Source organism: Quercus robur, chromosome 11 (genome assembly GCF_932294415.1).
Source record: "Quercus robur chromosome 11, dhQueRobu3.1, whole genome shotgun sequence".
Taxonomy (NCBI): Eukaryota; Viridiplantae; Streptophyta; class Magnoliopsida; order Fagales; family Fagaceae; genus Quercus; species Quercus robur.
Genome location: NC_065544.1, coordinates 48830220 through 48854100, shown reverse-complemented (window position 1 = coordinate 48854100; position 23881 = coordinate 48830220). Strand labels below are relative to the sequence as shown.

General features: G+C 34.0%; 2 protein-coding genes and 1 pseudogene across 2 annotated transcripts; 1 reads left to right on the top strand and 2 right to left on the bottom strand.

Moving 5' to 3' along the window:
* The first annotated feature begins 6764 nt into the window (after positions 1–6764).
* LOC126707570 (probable inorganic phosphate transporter 1-5) lies at positions 6765–23111 on the top strand (annotated as a pseudogene).
* LOC126707573 (probable amidase At4g34880) lies at positions 9926–12868 on the bottom strand. Its single transcript, XM_050407293.1, has 5 exons — positions 12218–12868; positions 11379–11590; positions 10890–11129; positions 10609–10807; positions 9926–10516 (listed from the first exon to the last, which is right to left on the bottom strand). The coding sequence occupies exons 1-5, from the start codon at positions 12758–12760 to the stop codon at positions 10160–10162; spliced, it is 1551 nt and encodes a 516-aa protein (XP_050263250.1). The 5' UTR covers positions 12761–12868; the 3' UTR covers positions 9926–10159.
* LOC126706947 (probable amidase At4g34880) lies at positions 13355–17439 on the bottom strand. Its single transcript, XM_050406538.1, has 7 exons — positions 17079–17439; positions 16321–16409; positions 15654–15845; positions 14800–15014; positions 14377–14619; positions 14074–14272; positions 13355–13931 (listed from the first exon to the last, which is right to left on the bottom strand). The coding sequence occupies exons 1-7, from the start codon at positions 17437–17439 to the stop codon at positions 13539–13541; spliced, it is 1692 nt and encodes a 563-aa protein (XP_050262495.1). The 3' UTR covers positions 13355–13538.
* Positions 23112–23881: the final 770 nt, after the last annotated feature.

Sequence of the window (23881 nt, the reverse complement as noted above, 5' to 3'; positions counted from 1 at the left end):
CAGACCGTCAATAAACTTTTCTTTCCAATAAGGCTTATGGCAATCTTTCCGGAGCATCACTCTGGAAGTAAAAACATCTTGATACCATCTATAATCAGACATAGTTGGACAACTCAAATTATTCAAATAATCAGAAACACGAGATGAAATATTGGATGGAGTACCAACAAAATGTTTGAGAATAGTATAGATCAAGGTATTAACACCATCAAGAATACCACGACCAATACTTTCATCAAAAATAGGCAAACCTTCATCATTCTTTTTAACAGCATGTTTAATAGACTCTTTGGATTCTTCAGTGATGTATGAATCCCACCATCCACGAAGAGTACCAGAAAAACCAGTAGCAAGTAAATTAACAATTTTAGGTTGATCAAGATCATGGTTATTTTGATAAGTAATACCAACCATAGACATGTGACTCATTTTATTAATAATTTGCTATTCAGACAAACCATCAATATTCCATTCATAAAGCTTATCAGCAGAAACAGAAAACTGTGTTTGAAAAGATCTCTCTTCAAACTGCATATCAGGAGGAGTAGGTTTTGAATACCAGTTTTTAGTAAATGACATGGGTTTGGAGTTCCCAACAAATCTTTTAATTTCTGGGAAATCATCATCAAAGATTCTTTTTGCAGAAACAGAAGAAACAGTATCAGAATCTGTATTTTCTTCAGAAACAATTTCTTTTTTGGAAATAGTTCGAGCAGTTGGAGTACTTGTAGAAGTACCCTCAGTTTTAACCTTTAAGTCAGAAAGCATTTTTTCAACAATTTCAAGAGTCTTGGACTGAGAAGTTTTAAACATAACTTTTTCTCTTTGACTGGGTAAATCAATCAAAGGTTTCTCAGTTTTAACAGGAATAGATTTTTCAGAAACAGAAACAAATTTTTCAACAATTTTTTCTTCAATACGGTCAAGCTGTTGACCAATAATATGCAAAGATTGATTAGTAAAATTGTTTTGTTCAATAAGGCTAACAATAGAAGTTTGATCATCAGCAATTTTGAAAGGAGAGGCCTTCACTTCCTCTTTTGTCACTTCATCTTTCTTAGTAGTTATCAAAATTGAGTCAAGAGGAGGATGACTAGACCTAATAATGGTTTTATCTATCTTAACAAAATTTGATTTCTTTATCACATTTAAATGTTGTTTTGAAACCTCATCTTCTGAAACATAATAGTTTTCAAGAAAATCAAAAAACAAAATATGTTTTTTCAATTGATTCATCTTTTCCAACCATTTTCCTTTAACACGGTCTTTTTCAGACTAAGCAAAATTATTTTGGAAATATTTTCTTTTGGTTATGTTTTTTGCAAGCATAAACTCATTGTACAGAGAATCCCAATCAATTTGAAAATCATCATTTAAAACAGTCAAAACTCTTAATTGATTTTGGTAAACAGGAGGATTTTCAATAGGGGGAGAATCAAAATCAGATGGAGTAACAGAAACAGAGTCTTCCTCATCTTCATTAGCAGTTTTACTAAATGGAGAGGAAGTTTCAGGTTTAGTAGACTAGTAAACAGAGCTAACTTGAGATTTATCACTTGAAATACCTTTTAGTTTTAAATCAGAGGATGTTTCCAAATTCTTTTTCAAAAATTCATTGATCTCTCGATCTCTTTTTGAAATACTTTCAGATCCAGCAAAGGAATGTCTTCCTTCGTTGATCCTCAAAGGTGGATTGTTTTGAAAACTTATTTTAACAGTACCATCAAGATATTGTTGAATATGGGTGAGATCAAGTTCATCAAAAATGGGTTTAGCAGGAGGGGTTTCTTGTTCTAACAACCAATCATTAGGAAGTTTAACATCTTGCCATTGAATCATTTTTGGAACTTGAATTTTAGCATCAGGAGTTGAACATTGAATTAACATGGTTTTACCCGAAGGTTCTCTAGGAATCATAGCACAAGGATTCATTTGAGTACCCATTAGTTTATAATAAATGCTATAGATCAAAGCAAAAGGCTTACTACCCTCTTCCATGTGACAACCAGATGAAGCAATATTCAATGTCAAAGTTTTAACAATATTAGGATCATCCAAAGCAAGAGTAAGATCAGGATAACAGTTAAAATAAACAGGACCATCATACATAGAAGCAGTAATCATACCAAGGATGCTATCTTTGAAAATTTTAAATCTAGCATCTCTTAAACACATGAGAACAGAAGCATTAATACCCTTTCGAGTAAGCGGTTTAATAGCAACTTGAACCATACCAATATGCAAATAACTGAATTTTTTAGCAGCAAGGAAGTCATTAATATTCTTTTTAGTGAACAAACAGCATTTTTCATGAACTCTTGAAATAGAGAAAATTTGTTCAACAGTTCTAGCTTTGTAAGCAGAATGAAAAGTACTTTCAACAAAACTAGTTTTATAAATAGTTTTAGTATCAACTTTGGGAATAGTCCATTTACGAAAATCAGGGATCAACTCATTATCATCAATAGTGTGATCTTCTTCATTTACAATATCAGGAGGACAACTAGTCCTGGAGCTAATAGAGGAGTTGGATCTCCACAACTTATCCATACTAACCTAGGTTCAACACTCAGTTATCATGTTTTTCTCACAACCGTTGCATTTCGTAACACATACCCTAACCAACCTTATACCTCTCATGCCCTACACGCCCTCTCTTGGCTCAAACGGGCCTTACAACTAGGTTCTAGGACTTCACTTTACGACTAGGGTGGCGCCAACGACGGTAAGAAGGGAACACAACAACGGAATATCAAGCGTTCGGGTAGACACGGACAAGAGATAAAGAACACAACAACACTACCACCGGCCATAAAAGAGTGGCTTTGATACCATATATATATATATATATATATATATGGGTTGGGTTCAAATAATACTGGTGTAACTTTAAGTAATGTTATACTACTCAATATTTTTTAATTAGATGAGAATATTGACAAATCTACAGTTAGATTAGATTATCTTTGTATATTCTTTATGCTTGCAAAATTTCAAAATGATCAAAAATTAATATCCATGTCATCAATCAATTGTTAAAATTCAATTTTTTGTAGTTTAAAATAATGCATAAAAGATGAGTTTATGGATCAAATGGTAAATAGCATCCGATTGATATGAAAATTGGCATACATGTTAAGAACATATAGAACATGTAATTCAACAGTTGGATTTTCAAAATATTAATTCAATAACAAATTATTGTGTGGTGTAACATTACTTAGAGTTACACTAAGTATAATTTGAATCCAACTATATATATATTAGTTTATTTTATTATCTTTATTTTCATTTTTCAGTAAGACTTATTTTGGTTGTTTGAGAATTTGTTTTGATAATTTTAGAAATTTGGAATATAATTTAAGTATATTATGTGAATTATAATAGTTTATTGAAAATAAATACTGAAATAGTTTACAGAATTCCTAATTTGTTTATAAGATATGAAACATGTATAAAAGTGCACAACTCAAGAACCCTACCTAACCCTTACCCAACTCGAACAATGTGGGTTGGATTGGGTTGTAAAATATTTCTTATTAAAAACAACCCTCCAACTCAACCCATGCGTGCCCCTAGTTAATTGAGTTTTACATCTTTTTTTTTTTTTTTTTTTTTTTTTTTTTTTTGAGAAACAGTTTTACATCCTTAAACATCATCGATCCACACACATCCTTAGAGGGGATTGATATCCCGTGCAATACCACTTGGTTATAGCATAGTGCAATTCTCTCAACAATTTTTACTTTTGAGTAGTGTTTATTAGTTTTACACACATGTTAAGTCATTTTTTCAATTGCTTTTTTGTGTTTGTGTAAAAGTGTGTGCATTAATGTGTATGCAACAAGTTTTTACCTTTACTTTTTTATTCTTTTTCAAATTTATTTATTCAAAGGATTACCTCCAAAGATACAAAAGCAACTTTCAATCCAAATCTTTCAAAACTATGAGAAAATCTAAAGATACAAAAGTTTTGACAAAAAATTTGACACCAATTGATGAGGCAAATTGTTAGTGGTAGATAAAAAAAAAATATATATATATATATATATATATATTTATTTATATATATTAGTAATAGGTCCAAATAAGAATCAATGAAAACTTACTAACTCAATGTGCGTGAATAGGTAGCATCACTCCAAAACTGGTGCACCATGCAATCACGGTCTCCTTATAGCTAGTCTACAATTCCTTATGCTAACTTTTTTTTTTTTTTTTTTTTTTTTTTGTTAAAAGAATAAGTTTTTCATGGGTCAGGAACGTTGTCGTGTATATATAACACCATAACTATAACTGCACCTAGTTCAGGAGATAGTAATTTACTATTAGTGAACTTGATTTTCAGTTGAGTTTATCTAAATTTTTAGAGAAAAAAGATATTATTATATTTGGTGGAAATCTCAATATTGTTATCGATTTTATAATAATAGATTAATTTGGAATTTGCCTTGAAGTTTTTTCCTTCAAAGAGCAAGAGAATGTTTTTTAAATACATTATATTGTATTTTTGTGTGTGATTGATATATTTAGGTTTTGTTCATTATGATAATGATATCTACAATGATAATTTTTTAATCATCTTGATTTACCATGACATTCTATTTGGAAGAAGGAAGATTTGAACCCTAAGTTACAAGGTTCTGCGAATCTATAATAGAATATCATAGTAAATCAAGATGCTTCAAATTGTAATACATTGATCAAATAATTGACTCGCAATCATAAATGTATCATATATATATATATATATATATATGTATATATATAGTCAAATACATATTATTTCGGTGCAAATACTTAAAGGATTTGGTACATGGGATACATGTTGGAAAGAATGAAGCAGAGGTTGCCTTAATTCGAAACCTAAATCAAGAATAGTCATGTCTAAGCACACATTCTAAAAATTACTTATTTGAAAGAATCAGAATTCAGATGAAATATCTCAAATTCAAACCCAAATTAGCCTTCAAATATGGCCCCTGTTGAACCAAAACCAATTATCACAAATCAAAATTTCATCAAAAAATTTCTCGAGATGCAAAAGTTTCCCCTCGTCAACATGATCCAATGAAATCTTTCCATTCTCATGATCTTATATATTCATATATTCTAATGCAAATCATCAGGTTTTTTTTTTTTTTTTTTTTTTTTTTTTTTACTGATTCTAAGTATTTTTCAACCATGATGAGCTGGCAAGTTTAAACAACATAACTAATGATCATTCAACAAAGCTTTCCACAGTTTCAACAACTCCTCGTAATTCATTAATGACCACTCCAATTTCTTTGAGAATACGATAATGATAATTAATTATAAAAAATAAAACCAAATTAAAAAGATAAGGGTAATAGTCTTGTATAGATAGATATTAGAAGATCATATAGATACATATATAGTTAGATTAACCCCACTTAGCCGGTGTCCATGTATTAAGACTCCCATTAGGAATGAGATTTTATTGGCCGTGGATGTCTCCAAATCATGTTTGTATGCAATGCAAACTCTTTCATATAAAGGAGGTGCCAACTTACTCTTCTATATATATATATATATATATATATGTATAAACCTATTTGTGTTACTGCAAACTATTCTTTTGTTTCTACAAACACTTCTTTCTCATCCCCAAGGTACGTAAATTCTTTCTCTCTTTAGTTTTCATCGCTTTCTTTCTTTAGTTTTTGTATTTCTTCTCTTTAATAGTAGTTTCTGTATGTTTTTCCTTTAATGGTTTGTGTTTGTGCAATTCTTTCTTTAATAGTAGTTTGAGTATGTTTTTCCTTTAATGGTTTATGTTTGTGTATGTTTTTCCTTTAATAGTATGTGTGAGTATATTTCTTGGTACTTATGCAAAATCTTTAAAGATGCCTTCATATTCTGTTAAATTCTCTCACAACAATCTTTACTTTTTTACTATTTTCAAATTAAATTTTTTTTCAAGGATTTAGATTCAAAGTTATGTAAGCAACTTTCAATCCAAACCTTTCAAAACTTTTTCTATTAATGAATTAAAATTAAAGCTGATGACTTTATTTCATAGTCTTTTTTTTTTTTTTTTTTTTTTTTTTTAATATTCTCAAGTAGAATGATATGATTAAAAAATGCAAAATTATATTTATAACCGTGTTAATTACATGGAAACCTAATTCAATTTTAATTAGGAGAGAAGTTCAATTAGAATTAGGAGAAGAAGCTACAAATCAAATAGAAACCTAATTCAATTAGAATTAGGAGACAAAAGTTACCACATAGAATAGATATCTAATTCAATTAAAATTAGTAGTTACAGTGCCCTTATATAAATAAAGGGCAGGCTGCAGGTTTATTTGGCCGGTGAAATATAGAGAATAGCGTAGATAGGTGAGTTTACATATATTTCTAGAGAAAAAATATTATTATATTTGATGTGGATCTCAAGTTGAATATAGATTTGAAAAGATGCTATTGATTTTGTAATTGGGTAAATTCCTTGCCTATCACTTGTAATATTATGCCTATCCTAATTACATTATTAATGAATAAACTTGAAAATACATGGGCAACGATCGATTGGTGTACCAATTTTCGTAGAGCATTTATTTTCTATATAGTTTGTATCTTTCTTTTCTTTGGTCGATAGATAGCTGTTGATATCTTTCTTTTCTTTATGCAGGAAAATTTTCAGCGACTGTTAACAGAGGACTCCAAAACTTGTGAAGATTTCTAGCAATGGCTAGAGAACAACTAGGAGTTCTCAAGGCACTGGACGCTGCGAAGACCCAATGGTACCATTTTACGGCAATTCTGGTTGCTGGAATGGGTTTCTTTACTGATGCATATGATCTTTTTTGCATATCCCTGGTAACCAAGTTACTTGGCCGCATATACTACACAGTTCCAGGTTCATTAAAGCCTGGAACATTGCCTCCCAACGTAGCAAATGCTGTGAATGGTGTTGCATTTTGTGGCACCTTAGCTGGACAGCTCTTCTTTGGTTGGCTTGGTGACAAGTTAGGCCGCAAAAGGGTGTATGGAATAACCCTTATTCTCATGGTTGTGTGCGCCTTAGCCTCAGGACTGTCCTTTGGTCACTCGGCAAAGGGTGTCATGGCCACATTGTGTTTCTTCCGATTCTGGCTTGGCTTTGGTATTGGCGGCGATTATCCCCTTTCAGCTACAATCATGTCTGAATACGCAAATAAAAAGACTCGTGGGGCATTCATTGCTGCAGTTTTTGCTATGCAAGGATTTGGAAATTTGACTGGTGGGATTGTTGCTTTGATAGTTTCAAGTGCCTTTGATCATGCATACAAGGGTCCTGCATATAATATTAATCCTGCAGCCTCATTGCCACCGCAAGCTGATTACGTCTGGCGGATAATTTTAATGTTTGGAGCTATCCCTGCTGCTCTCACTTACTATTGGCGTATGAAAATGCCTGAGACTGCTCGTTATACTGCCTTGGTTGCCAAGGATGCAAAACTGGCCGCACAAGACATGTCTAAGGTATTACAAGTGGATCTGCAAGCTGAATCTGAACAAGTCAGGACAGATATAGAGGGTCCTGCTCAAGAGAAAAGCAAGAATTCCTTTGGCTTGTTCTCCAAGCAATTCATGAAACGCCACGGGCGTCACTTGGTTGGAACCACTGTTTGTTGGTTCTTGTTGGACATTGCCTTCTATAGCCAAAATCTTTTCCAGAAGGATATCTTTAGCGCAATTGGTTGGATTCCAGCGGCACCAACAATGAGTGCTCTCAAAGAGGCTTTTACAGTTGCAAGAGCTCAAACACTAATAGTTTTGTGTGGTCTTATTCCTGGGTATTGGTTTACAGTGGCTTTCATTGATTATTTGGGACGGCGCACAATCCAAATTATGGGGTTCTTTTTCATGACTGTCTTTATGTTTGCTCTTGCTATCCCTTACCATCACTGGACTCAAAGTGAAAACCGAATAGGGTTTGTTGTCATGTACTCCCTTACCTTCTTCTTTGCAAATTTTGGACCCAATGCAACCACATTTATTATACCAGCAGAAATATTTCCTGCAAGGCTTAGGTCCACATGTCATGGAATATCAGCAGCAGCTGGAAAGGCTGGTGCAATTGTTGGGGCCTTTGGATTTTTGTATGCTGCACAAAGCACCAACCCGGCCAAAACTGATGCAGGTTACCCAACAGGTATTGGAATGAGGAATTCACTTATTGCGCTTGGGTGCATCAACTTCATTGGAATGTTGTTTACCTTCTTGGTGCCAGAATCCAAGGGAAAATCGTTGGAGGAATTGACAGGAGAGATTGATGAGGAGGAAAATGGACAGACAGTGGAGCTACATGTCTCCTCTAGTACTAGTAGGACCTTTCCAGTTTGATTTGGTCAGCTTAATAGCTTATTTATCACAAATAGTTCATGGAGCTATGTAATTTTTTTTATTGGATATTTGCTTTGTATTCAAATTAGTTTGCAGTAGGTTAATAGCTTATTTATCACAAATAGTTCATACAGTTATGTATAATCAATGGTGGTTTTTAATTTTTCATTGGATATTTGCTTTGTGAGCTATTGGGAGCTCTCAAATCAATCAATCAATCTAGTATTCTTTTGACAATTTATTAAACGATGACACATATAAAACTGGCAAATCATAAGTTGTTAGTTGTCATTAGTTTTAATTTGAACTTACCATTGAAATTACTTTTCTACCCTACCAATAACAACTCGTAACAACTTGCCACATAGAATTTGTTGTAAAAATATTGTGAACATAACATTTCTTTTTAAGTATTCCATAAATTTCTTTTTAAGTATTCCATAAATTTCTTTTCTACTTTATATTTATTTATCTTTTCTTCTTCTTTAAGTTTTTTCACCTAGTTTTTTTTTTTTTTTTTTTTTAATTTTTTTTATTGGGTAGCCTAAAAAGCATGTTTTCATTTTTTTAGAATAACCTAAAAGACATTAAAATGTGTTGAATATGTGTATTGTAGCACAGTAATAAATTAGAAATGCTATTATAATATACGACTAAAGGATTTAAAAAAAAATTCCAAATATGTTTCGTTGACATCTAACTATATGTCTTATTGGTTTCTCAAAAAAAAAAAAAAAAAAAAAAACTATATATCTTTTTTTCTAATTATATATTATATATCAAATTGTATTACCTTAGAGTTTCAAAAAAAATATGAAATTGGAAGTTTCAAAAAAAAAAAAAATGTATTACCTTAGAAAACAAAGATTCATTCTTTACTATAAGAATGACTTTGTAGTAGAAAATTGCTATTGGTTTGCAAGAAGTTATAATGTCTAGCCAATAATTAAAGCTTCAAGAAGCTATGAATTATTCTTCAAACAATGTGTGATTGTTGTCTTTTTGTCTAAAAGCATATTACATTAAGGTCACTTATGCTGAAATTAAACTAATTACGTCACAATTCCATTTTGAGAATACTAAATGTGTGTACATTTTGTCTTCATCATCAAGCAAAAAAGATCAATAGTGGAAGATTGAAATAAGGATGTGGCAATTGAAGAGGTCATCTATCTATAATTTTAGCCACATGAATTTTTTAATCATCATGTTACTTGTTTAAAAAACATACATAAATAGTCATAAAATCATCACTTAATGGGTTAAATTAATAACATACATAAATAGTAATAATCAATTAATCATCACTAAATGAGTTGGAAATATTTTTGGAGCTAAACTTCGTTCAAGTTGAATTATTTTGATACTGATTCTCCCTCACCCAAAAGTAAAATTAATTAAAGAAGGGGCAAATAGGGAGAGGGCGGTTCGGTTGTATTGGAGTAGTTATGTCAAAGCCATTGTGGTGCGGCTTCACTATCCAATTTATGTTTTAAATGTGAACATCAATATAAAAAATATATATATATATATATATATATATAGATCATGGTTGAAATTATAGGTATGGAACTAAAAAAAAGTGTAAATTTATCCTTATCATTACTTCTATTAGAAGCAAAATATAAAATCTCATTTCTTTATCGAATTCAACTTCTTAGTGCCAACTTTCTTTCGGCCGGATCCATTATTTACTTCAACTGAATACCCACTTCGTAAATTTACTAAAATCCCTAATTCTCCATTATTACTAACATTGTCTTGGGGCATATCACCATTTAAAATCCCTAATACTCGATCACAAGCTTCAAGGCATGAATAGAGGAGGCCTCCTGATCTTTTTTGCTTGCTCAAAGCCATATGCAATCTCAATCAGCTTTGGCTCTGAACCTTTTAGCCCCCCAAAGCAAATGCCAAATGGCTCCCCTGTTGTGTCATATCCTGCAGGAACACTTACTCCTGGGAAACCACCAATTGCAAGGACACTAGAAGCATAGTAACTAGGAGTCACCAAGGCATCTAGCTTATTATTTGTCATCAATTTCTCAAATCCATCTTTTGACAGTCTTGCTAAATTTGACAATGCTGCCTTCTCAACTTTTCCAATTCCTTTTGTGGCTTCTGCACTTAAAAAGTGATCTTGGTCAATTTCATTGATCATTTCCTGCATAGCCACCCCACCAAAGTGGTCATAATCAAGGGTGAGCTTTTTACATGAATATAAATGAAAGAGAGAAACTATGCTTGTAGGCTTACCAATTCCGGGTTTTTGTTGTTGAAGGCTATCACATCAGCCATGGTTCGGACTGGAGAAGATACTAGCTCTCTCAAGTATGCATTTAACGATATTTTGAACTCTGCCAACAATGCAGTTTCTTCACCACTCGCTTTATAATCAAAGATCATCTCAATGTTGGCTATTTCCAGATGGTCTACCAGAATTGCACCTCTTTGCCTGATTTGCAGGAAGCCTTTGAATCATGTTTACTAAAGAAGCCTAAATTGATCCTTGGAATATGGAAAATGTGTAATGTTACCTTAATGTGTCAAAATGTAGCTCAAAAGTTTGATTCAAGTAAGTATTGTTCCCAAAATCGAAGAAAGGATTTCTCACTATCCCCAATCTCTTCCCTCTAAGCCCATCAACCTTTAGAAATTGCCCGTATCCACCACTTGGAATGTAACTTGATGCTTTAAAAGTTGCATTGTCATTGTTGTCAATGCCAGCAATGGCATCAAGAACATGAACAGCATCTGATACTGTTCTACAAATGGGCCTATTCCATCCAAAACAATACTTAGAGAGGTTATAACTATATGTCATAATAAAATAGAAATTTAGAGCTGTCTTGAACAATTTGACAACATTAATATTAAACAAACCAAAGGCAAAAAGGCTAAGAAAATGTTGGCAACGCTAAGTTATAAAAGGTGTATATGTTACTTGCAGGTCACTTACAGCAATTGCAGAACTTGGAAGCACATTGTGTTCTGCTTAAAACAACAAATACATATAGATCACCTACCCAACAGTGTCCTGTCTTGGAGATATAGGGATAACCCCTGCCCGACTAGTGAGACCGACCGTTGGTTTGATGCCAACTACTGAGTTAAAACCGGCAGGGCATATAATTGACCCATCAGTTTCAGTCCCAAGTGATACTGCCACCATATTTGCCGCTACTGATATTGATGATCCACTACTTGAACCGCAAGGTTCTCCTAATGTATAAGGATTCTGCACACCATCACAAAAACATAGTCCTTGTTTTGTAAGTATAATTCATGCCAGTCGTTATATAATCCATTTATTGAAATGATCAAGTAGAATTTTATTTGATTTAAAATTTAGCTGTAGAAATTGAATAGCCATATACTTTAAAGTTGACACCCTTCCAAAACATCAACAAATAACATATCCCGGTGCTTGTATTCGAAAAGATTTTAGGGCCATTCTTATGGACTTAGGTACTGTTATCTAATTTTCTCCATTACTAACATGTTGTAATTAAATCAAAACGCCAAGAGTTTTGTAGTTCAGTAATACTTCCAATTCTTCCCATGGGGAGAATCTGGGTTTACATCCACCCTCCCCACTTGTTGTAAGGAAAGTAGGAAAAAGTATCAAAAGAGAATTACTTGACAATTAAATTTCCAAGTCGTATAGAACTGCTTACCCAAATTGAAATACTTTCTGCGCTAGCAGAGCATGATTTAATATGTTCAGCAAGAAAGAAAAAAGTAAAAGAGGCATGATTTATATTATAAATGCAATAGATACATTGTCTTTGAAACTTGACTCCTGTCCACTTTTATCAAAATTATAGTACTTCTTAAGAAGTTACGGACCTGATCCTGGACTCACCTTGCCTTGGCCACCTCTGGCACTCCAAGCAAGCGGACCCCTAGCAGTCCTAAAATGGGACCACTCGCCCAAGCTTGCCTTCCCCAAGATGATGGCCCCGGCTTTCCTCAACTTGGACACCACGCCTGCATCCCGAGGTACAACTGAGCCAAGCAATGCAAATGAGCCAGCTGTGGTGTTAAGCTTATCTTTGGTTGCAATATTATCCTTGAGCAAAATTGGGATACCATGCAACCTAGATTGTGACCCTGGAACCTTAGCCTTGCGCTCATAGTCAGCCTTATCAGCTTGACATAGCGCATCTGGGTTCACCTCTATGACCCCTTTAAGGATTGGGTTGAGTCTGCGAATCTCTTTAAGATAGAACTCAACCAGTTGCCTTGAAGTGAGTTTGTTTTGCTTGAAAGCGAGTTGGAGATCATGAATGGTGACTTCTTTGATAGAGAAGTTTATTTGGTGGCATGAACCAGATGGTATTGTAAGCAGAAGAATCAGAATCAGGGATGAGAAGATAGAGAAGCTTAGTGCTGAACTGGCAGCCATTAAAGCAATGCATCTTGCTGTGGAAAGGGTTGAATTGGTTTTGTATGCCTATGCAAGATGGTCACATTCTTCATAACCATAATCACCAACAGCACCCCCACTATCAGATCACACTATCAACCATTGTATTTATCTTCTTCTTTTTTTTTAATCATATACATCACTATAGGATAAAGTAACCACCAAATTGGAGATGGGATAGTAGTTTCACTGACACGATTGTTGTCTATATCTGTACGATATGCACATTGTTCCCCAACACCACTACAAAAGTAAACTCAATGGAAGATGCATACATCATCTTTTTAGAGATGCATGAATTATTTCCTTCCAAGTGTACTAAGAAAGAAAATGCTAAAGTGATATTTACTTGGAAGTTGTCTGATAGAAACCATAAGTAATTCTGTATAGCAATGATATTTTACTTTATCTTTTTATCAGGATCAAATATTTGTTTAAAAAAGAAAAAAAGAAGCCATGGCTGTAATATAAAAGGCTTCAAGCATACACCCTAAAGCAATTCTCTATAAGATGTTTGGTCACTCTATTTTGATTGCAGTTGCAGTTCTTCCAGGCCCTTGTTAGTCATTATCATCTATGCAAACACTTGCCATTTTATCCAAACTTTCACCAGAATCACATGGAAATCAAAAAGAACAGAGCTAAATTCTTCTTTCTTAATAGTGCTACTTACACAGTTGAACCAAATAGAAATTACATTTTTCTTCTTGGGTAAATAAATAAAAATTACCTTTTTTACAAACTAACACGAAAATTACTAGGCACTTCCAAAGTGAACTTCGTTATTCATTTCAAATGATTTGGAAAAAGGAGGCCTCCGTATCATGGTGGCTTGTTCAAAAGCATAAGCTATCTCAATCAACTTTGGTTCTGTACCTTTGATGCCACCGAAACAGATCCCAAATGGCATTCCGGCACTGTCATAACCAGCAGGGACTGTAATTCCCGGATGACCTCCTATTGCCAGCAGAGGAATGGCACCTGTACCAGGTGTCACCAATGCATCCAATTCATTTTCCATCATTAATTTCTCAAATCCATTTCGTGACAGGTTTTCCATTAATTCAAATGCCTGCCTTTCTTTTTCTCCAATCCCACTTGTTTTCTCTGATGCAATAAAAGTGGCCTGACCATACTCTTTAGTCTTCTCCTACATTAAGCAAAAGAACAAAGAATGAACATGAAAACTAATGCAATTTTTAAAGAGTTGGTACCGATATACTACTTGTAAGTCAATCAATCTCATAATTTACTTTGTTGTATTAATTACAATATGAAAATAAACTGCTTACCAAATCAGGATTATTTTGGTTGAAGGCAATAATGTCAGCAAGTGACCTCACTGGAGAAGAGATGAGGTCTTTCAGGTAATCATTGAAGGACAACTTGAACTCAGCCAGCATTGCAGTCAATTCACCACTTCGTTTAGAACTTAGTATTACATAAATATTTGCTATCTCAAGATTGTCCACTACAGTTGCACCTCTTTGTCTAGAATGTCAAAGAATTTATCCACAAGATGAGTACATATTCAAAGGCTTCTTAACTTAGGAAAAACACAAAGAATTGCTTGCTTTTAATAATTAAATTTATACCTTATTGTCTTCAGATGGCGTTCAAACTCTTCAATAACAGAGGATTTATTTAAGGAGCTCACAAATGGATTCCTAACGACCCCCAATCTCTTTCCTTCCAGCCCATTTGGGTTAAGAAATTGTTTATAACCACCAACAGGTACAAATTTGGCTGCTTCTTTTGTTGCTTCATAATCTCGTGGATCAAAACCCGCAATTACATCAAGCACATAAACCGCATCAGACACTGTTCTGCTTATTGTCCTATAATTTTACCATTATGAACAATTATCATTACAGCCCAATCCAGATGTTACAATTCATACATACATGTACTCCAACATGATAAGTAAACCATATTAACTAGTCCACTTTAGCACAAATATCATATATTATAATATTGAAGTGTGTGCAGGCTGACTAGACAAGCACATATGATCTTACCCAACTGTGTCATGGCGGGGTAATATTGGAATGACGCCGGCTCGACTAGTTAGCCCAACAGTGGGTTTGAACCCTACAACAGAGTTATGATCAGCTGGACAGAGGATGGAGCCATGAGTCTCACTTGCAAGTGACACTGCCACCATGTTTGCAGCTACTGAAATGGCTGATCCACTGCTCGAACCACATGGATTCCCTGATGGAACATACGGGTTCTGCACGTGTTCCATATCTAAATCAGTTTGATTCAATTAATGATCTCAAATTATCTTCTATCCATGACTATCCAAGTCACTTGTATAAAATGAAACTAGGATGAACAACTTGAATGCAACATTCATGTACTAATGTACTCTTGATTTACAGTCTGACCTAATGCAACATTCATGTAGGAATTGGATTGGATTACGTTTGGAGTATTTTCCAATTCAAGTTCCTCATGTTGAAAAATCCGCAACCTAACCTATTGTAGATCTAAAAACTATCCCAGTCTAACTTGTAGGGATTGAGCTCTGATGTAATACTTTTTCAATCCAATGACTAAGTAAAATAAAGAAAAAAAATTAATTTCTAACTTTTATTGTAGGGATCAAGTTGAATTTTGTGATCAGGTTATGGAAATTTTTGTAGTTAAACTTTGTTTATTAAAAATAAGTTAATTTTTATTTTTTTTATCTCATTTTATACAAATAAGCTAGCTAAAATAGGAAATTCTCAAACTGATACACAACAATTAAGTTCGCAATTTTGATTTTGATTTTTTTTTTTTTTTAACTCTAAACTTTTATTGATGCTAGCGAAAGTTGCAAATAAAAAAAATAATAATAACGAGAGAAAGAGAGGTGACAACTCACCACGCCTTGACGAGCTCTGGCACACCAACCATTAGGAACATGACCCAAAGAACGAAAAGAGTACCACTCAGTAAGACTAGCCTTCCCCAATATGACAGCCCCACCTTTTCTCAGCTTCTCCACCACACCCGCGTCACGAGCCACCACCGAACCCAGCAGCGCGTACGACCCAGCCGTCGTGTTCAACTTGTCCTTAGAGCATCCACACCAGCTCATGTAAATCCATCATTTATTTTACACGAAAAAAGTTACTTTTTCTATTTTACACATCTATCTTTACAAAACACCCACATCAGATCATCTATTATACAAGATATTTTATATAAATAATATTTTTATATTCTTTTTTTAATATTATTTCACCTACGCGTTCTTTTTCCATTACCTCATTTTCTTTCTTCTCTCTTTCTTTTTCATTGTCTCTGCCGTTTCCTCTTTCTTTTCTTCCTCTTCTTTCTCTCACGGTCAAAACCCAGAAGAACCAGAGAACTCCATCAACACCAGAGAACTCCATCAACACCATTCTCTCACGATCAAAACCCTCTCTCACGGTCAAAACCCAGAAGCACCAGAGAACTCCATCAACACCATTCTCTCACGATCAAAACCCTCTCTCACGATCAAAACCCAGAAGCACCAGAGAACTCCATCAACACCATTCTCTCACGGTCAAAACCCGGAAGCACCAAAGAACTCCATCAACACCACAGCCATCACAAGCACCACAACGCCTCTCCAATCCACCGATCTCCATCTCTATACCCATCAACAAGAACAACTTGTCCTGTTATATTCAACTAGTTTCTGAATCAACTCTCCGTCTCGGTCTAATCCACACCATCTCGGTCACAAGCACCGATCCATAGCTCCGATCAGGCAAGCACCGATCTCCACAGCTCCGATCCACAAGCACGCAAGACCTATACCCACGAGCTCCGATCAAGCGAGACCCATGAGCTCTGATCATTCCAGTCAAGCATTGATTGTTCCGATAAGCTCCGATCTCTCTGTGTTTTTTTTTTTTTTTAGCAAGTTTATCTCTGTGTAGATTTGTCTGTGTAGATGTGTTTGGGTTAATTTTCTGTTGATTTTGGGTTAATTTTAAGTTGATACTGGGTTGATTTTGGTTAATTTTCAGTAGATGTGTTTGGTTCATTTTCAGTTGATTCTGGCGCGCTGGTTGTTGTAATGGTTGGGGAAGAAAGGAGTTTGATAGAGGAGAGAGAAAATAAAATAAAAAAATGGTTTACACGGTGAACAGTAACCGTGTATATATACACGGTTACTGTTCATTTACACGGTCGGGTGTAAAATATACACAACTTTACACCCACTAATGTGGGTGTTATTTTGCTCAAAATGTGTAAAACTTGCACCTTTTTCTATTTTAGAAGAGTATACATGAGCTGATGGGAATGCTCTTACTCGCTATTGTGTCCTTCAGTAGCACAGGAATTCCGTGCAACTCCCCCAACGCCGCCACCATCGAACGGTCACCATTCACTCCCCTCTCGCGATCAGCCACGTCCACTTGATCCCGCGCGTCTGGATTCACCTCCACTACGCTGCGAAGCAGCGGATTCAGCTCCTCGATTCGGTCTAAGTAAAAGTCAACTAACTGCCTTGATGTGAGTCTGTTCTCTGTGAATGCTCGTTGGATCTCCTCGATGCTCGCCTCTTCGATCTTGAAATCGTGGCCGTCGGTTGTGCTGATTAAGTTGCTGGTGATGATCAACAGTGAGATCAACGGTGCAAAGAGCAACGAAGCTGGATTCTTGATTTCCATTCTCAATGTTGTTGTTTCTTGAAAAGTGAAGATGGGCATGATCAACATAGTTATTAATGTGATTAAAATTAATTTAATATTTAATTTTCGTAATCTGGGAATAATATAGTTTTAATAGATTAATTAATGAACAATATTTACAATTTGATTATTGATCTTTTTAAGTCTTAGAGCATCTCCAGCAGACTCGGCAAAGCCAAATTTTGGAGGGCAACAGACACTATTCACGCAAAATAAGCACTCCAACAGACTCGGCAACTCCAAATTTTTTTTTAGAGTTGCTACAGTAGCTCTCCAGGTATGGATAGCACTGTAACAATCACTGTTCATCATCTAAAGAATATTTCCCCTTAAAATAATACCCGGTTGAATAAAAAAATAATTCTTTCTCTCTCATTCCTTTTCTCTTTCGTTCTTCACTCTCTCGTGCTTCTCTATCTCAACGGTAACATACCACAATCAAAACAAAAACACAAAACCCAATCGAAAGATTTGAAACACAAAAACAATATTTCGCATAAGCCTAATGAAATCTGAGCAATAAAATAAAACTAATCAAACAAAAAATAAAATAAAAAAATGTAGAACGCCGATCTGTGTAGAACGCCAATCTCCACTTCTCTGCCGGTGATCTATGTGTGTATGAGAGAGAATTTGTTTGTGTGAGATAGAGGGAGAGAAATTTGTGTGTTTGTGTAAGAGAAAGAGAAAGAAAGAAAAAGAAACAGGGAGGGAGAAGTGGAGATATGCTCTTGTTCTGGAGGCTACCACACAAGTGATCCGGAATGATCTAGAAAAAGAAAAAGAAAAAGAAGGGTAGGTGGAGATAGTGGGATACGTGTGTGGTGGAGGAAAAACCAAGAGAAAAAAAAAATAAAAAAAATAAAAGGGAGCGTGTGGATGAAAGGAAGGAAAAGAATAAGAAATAACCGTTTAGAAATTCTATCGCAATATTTTCACAATAAATTTTAAGTAATTAGCTAATATTGGTGAGTAAAAATATAATTTCAGTGGTGAATTCAAATTAGAACTAATAACAACTTTTCACATAAGATTTTGATGTGATTCTTGTGAAAGTATTACGAAAAATGTTGTGAATATAATACTTTTCATTGAAAAATATAATTGTTGGTAATGAATATAGAAAGAATAAATGATGATAAAAAAAGAATAAAGAATGAATGAAGATATAATATTTAAATGAGATAGAGAATGTGATAGAGAGTCTGTTGGAAAGTGTATTTGAAAAAGTGGGTAGCTAAAAGCTAAATATCACTGTTCATTCTCTAAACAGGCAAAAATTAGGTAAAAATTTGGAGAGACTGCTAGAGATGCTCTTAACCGGCACTTGTTTCCCAAAAAAAAAAAAAAAAAATCTTAACTGGCACTTCCTTCAATACAAATTTCCGCAAATCGAAACGTGCACTCATCCCCATTGTAATTTTTATTTCTTTTTTAATAATTTTTTAATTACCTTGATTTACTATGACATTCTATTTTGAAGAAGGAAGATTTGAACCCTAAGTTACAAGGTTCTGCGAATCTATAATAGAATATCATAGTAAATCAAGATGCTTCAAATTGTTATACATTGATCAAATAATTGACTTGCAATCATAAATGTATCATATATATATATAGTCAAATACATATTATTTCGGTGCAAATAGAGGATTTGGTGCATGGGATACATGTTGGAAAGAAGGAAGCAAAGGTTGCCTTAATTCGAAACCTGAATCAAGAATAGTCATGTCTAAGCACACATTCTAAAAATTACTTATTTGAAAGAATCAGAATTCAGATGAAATATCTCAAATTCAAACCCAAATTAGCCTTCAAATATGGCCCCTGTTGAACCAAAACCAATTATCACATACCAAAATTTTATCAAACAATTTCTCAAGATGCAAAAGTTTCCCCTCGTCAGCATGATCCAATGAAATCTTTCCATTCTCATGATCTTATATATTCATATATTCTAATGCAAATCATCAGTTTTTTTTTTTTTTTTAATTATTATTACCGATTCTAAGTATTTTTCAACCATGATGAGTTGGCAAGTTTAAACAACATAAATAATAATCATTCAACAAAGCTTTCCACAGTTTCAACAACTCCTCGTAATTCATTAATGACCACTCCAATTACTTTGAGAATATGATAATGATAATTAATTATAAAAAAATAAAACCAAAATAAAAAGATAAGGGTAATAGTCTTACATAGATAGATATTAGAAAGATCATATAGATACGTATATAGTTAGATTAACCCCACTTAGCTAGTGTCCATGTATTAGACTCCCATTAGGAATAAGGAATGGGATTTTACTGGCCGTGGATGTCTCCAAATCATGTTTGTATGCAATGTAAACTCCTTCATATAAAGGAGGTGCCGACTTACTCTTCTATATATATGTATAAACCTATCCTATGTGTGTTACCACAAACTATTCTTTTGTTTCTACAAACACTTCTTTCTCATCCTCAAGGTATGTAAATTTCTCTTCATAGCTTTCTCTCTTTAATTTCCATCGCTTTCTTTCTTTAGTTTTTGTATTTTTTTTCTTTAATAGTAGTTTCTATATGTTTTTCCTTTAATGGTTTGTGTTTGTGCAATTCTTTCTTTAATAGTAGTTTGTGTATGTTTTTCCTTTAATGGTTTAGGTTTGTGTATATTTTTCCTTTAATAGTCTGTGTGAGTATATTTCTTGGTACTTATGCAAAATCTTTAAAGATGCCTTCATATTTTGTTAAATTCTCTCACAAAAATCTTTACTTTTTTACTATTTTCAAATTAAAATTTTTTTTTCAAGGATTTAGATTCAAAGTTATGAAAGCAACTTTAAATCCAAACCTTTCAAAACTTTTTCTATTGATGAATTAAAATTAAAGCGGGTGACTTTATTTCATAAAGTTTTTTTTTTTTTTTTTTAATATTCTTAAGTAGAATGATATGATTAAAAAAATGCAAAATTATATTTGTAACCGTGTTAATTACATGGGAACCTAATTCAATTTCAATTAGGAGAGAAGTTCAATTAGAATTAGGAGAAGAAGCTACAAATCAAATGGAAACCTAATTCAATTAGAATTAGGAGACAGAAGTTACCACATAAAATAGATATCTAATTCAATTAAAATTAGTAGATATAGTGCCCTTCTATAAATAAAGGGCAGGCTGCAGGTTTATTTGGCCGGTGAAATATAGAGAATAGCGTAGATAGGTGAGTTTACATATATTTCAAGAGAAAAAAATATTATTATATTTGAAGTGGATCTCAAGTTGAATATAGATTTGAAAAGATGCTATTGATTTTGTAATAATAAATTGGGTAAATTCCATTAACCTATCATGAGGTTTGGGTATTGCCAATCAACTTCAAAACTTTTTAAAATTAATCAATTTGGTCCCAAAGCCAACTTAGTCACTATAACAGATGAGAAAAAAATGACTACCTAATTAGGGATTAAGTTGGTTTTACGGACCAAATTAGTTAGTTTTGAAAAGTTTTAGTATTGGTTTAGAGTATGTTAGTGGAATACCAAAATAAATTTATTTGAAGTTTGTCTAGTAGTTTTTTTTCTTCAAAGAGAATGAAATTATTTTCCAAGTAATTTATTGTGTTTTGGTGTGTTATTATTATTTTTTTTAATTGTGTTTTTGGGTGTTTTTATTTTTATTTTTTGTGTGTGTTGTTGTTGATATTAAAGTTTGGTAATTTTGGTGATAATATTTTTTATGACTATTAATTCAAATTGTTAGTTTGTTTTGACGACTTCTACTTCCTTGCCTATCACTCGTAATATTATTCCTATCCTAATTATATTATTAATGAATAAACTTGAAAATACATGGGCAATGATCGATTGGCATACCAATTTTCGAAGAGAATTTATTTTCTATATAGTTTGTATCTTTCTTTTCTTTGGTCGATAGATAGTTGTTGATATCTTTCTTTTCGTTATGCAGGAAAATTTTCAGCGACTGTTAACAGAGGACACCAAAACTTGTGAAGATTTCTAGCAATGGCTAGAGAACAACTAGGAGTTCTCAAGGCACTGGACGCTGCGAAGACCCAATGGTACCATTTTACGGCAATTCTGGTTGCTGGAATGGGTTTCTTTACTGATGCATATGATCTTTTTTGCATTTCCCTGGTAACCAAGTTACTTGGCCGCATACACTACACAGTTCCAGGTTCATTAAAGCCTGGAACATTGCCTCCCAACGTAGCAAATGCTGTGAATGGTGTTGCATTTTGTGGCACCTTAGCTGGACAGCTCTTCTTCGGTTGGCTTGGTGACAAGTTAGGCCGCAAAAGGGTGTATGGAATAACCCTTATTCTCATGGTTGTGTGTGCCTTAGCCTCAGGGCTGTCCTTTGGTCACTCAGCAAAGGGTGTCATGGCCACATTGTGTTTCTTCCGATTCTGGCTTGGCTTTGGTATTGGCGGCGATTATCCCCTTTCAGCTACAATCATGTCTGAATACGCAAACAAAAAGACTCGTGGGGCATTCATTGCTGCAGTTTTTGCTATGCAAGGATTTGGAAATTTGACTGGTGGGATTGTTGCTTTGATAGTTTCAAGTGCCTTTGATCATGCATACAGGGGTCCTGCGTATAATATTAATCCTGCAGCCTCATTGCCACCGCAAGCTGATTACGTCTGGCGGATAATTTTAATGTTTGGAGCTATCCCTGCTGCTCTCACTTACTATTGGCGTATGAAAATGCCTGAGACTGCTCGTTATACTGCCTTGGTTGCCAAGGATGCAAAACTGGCCGCACAAGACATGTCAAAGGTATTACAAGTGGATCTGCAAGCCGAATCTGAACAAGTCAGGACAGATATAGAGGGTCCTGCTCAAGAGAAAAGCAAGAATTCCTTTGGCTTGTTCTCCAAGCAATTCATGAAACGCCACGGGCGTCACTTGGTTGGAACCACTGTTTGTTGGTTCTTGTTGGACATTGCCTTCTATAGCCAAAATCTTTTCCAAAAGGATATCTTTAGCACAATTGGTTGGATTCCAGCGGCACCAACAATGAGTGCTCTCAAAGAGGCTTTTACAGTTGCAAGAGCTCAAACACTAATAGTTTTGTGTGGTCTTATTCCTGGGTATTGGTTTACAGTGGCTTTCATTGATTATTTGGGACGGCGCACAATCCAAATTGTGGGGTTCTTTTTCATGACTGTCTTTATGTTTGCTCTTGCTATCCCTTACCATCACTGGACTCTAAGTGAAAACCGAATAGGGTTTGTTGTCATGTACTCCCTTACCTTCTTCTTTGCAAATTTTGGACCCAATGCAACCACATTTATTATACCAGCAGAAATATTTCCTGCAAGGCTTAGGTCCACATGTCATGGAATATCAGCAGCAGCTGGAAAGGCTGGTGCAATTGTTGGGGCCTTTGGATTTTTGTATGCTGCACAAAGCACCAACCCGGCCAAAACTGATGCAGGTTACCCAACAGGTATTGGAATGAGGAATTCACTTATCGCGCTTGGGTGCATCAACTTCTTTGGAATGTTGTTTACCTTCTTGGTGCCAGAATCCAAGGGAAAATCGTTGGAGGAATTGACAGGAGAGATTGATGAGGAGGAAAATGGACAGACAGTGGAGCTACATGTCTCCACTAGTACTAGTAGGACCTTTCCAGTTTGATTTGGTCAGCTTAATAGCTAATTTATCACAAAAAGTTCATGGAGCTATGTAAAATTTTTTATTGGATATTTGCTTTGTATTCAAATTAGTTTGCAGTAGGTTAATAGCTTATTTATCACAAATAGTTCATACAGTTATGTATAAGCAATGGTGGTTTTTAATTTTCCATTTGATATTTGCTTTGTGAGCTATTAGTAGCTCTCAAATTAATAAATCAATCTAGTGTTCTTTTGATAATTTATAAAATAATGACACATATAAAGTTGGCAAATTATAGGTGGTTAGTTGTTATTGATTCTAATTTAAACCTACCCCTTCTTCCCCACCAATAACAACTCGTAACAATCTACCACATAGGATTTGTTGTGAAAATATTGTAAAAATGTTATGAACTTAACATTTCTCTTTAAGTATTTCATAAATTTCTTTTCTACTTTATTTTTATTTAATTTTTTTTTCTTTTCCTTTAAGTTTTTTCACCTAGTTTTTCTTTCATTGGGTAACCTAAAAAGCATGTTTTCATTTTTTAGAATAACCTAAAAGACATTAAAATGTGTTGAATATGTGTATTGTAGTACCTTAATAAATTACAAATGCTATTATAATACACGACTAAAAGATTTAAAAAAAATTCCAAATGTGTTTCATTGAGATCTAACTATATATCTTATTGGTTTCTCAAAAAAAAAAAAAAAAAACTATATATCTTCTGTTCTAATTATATATTATTATATATCAAATTGTATTACCTTAAAAAACAAAGAGTCATTCTT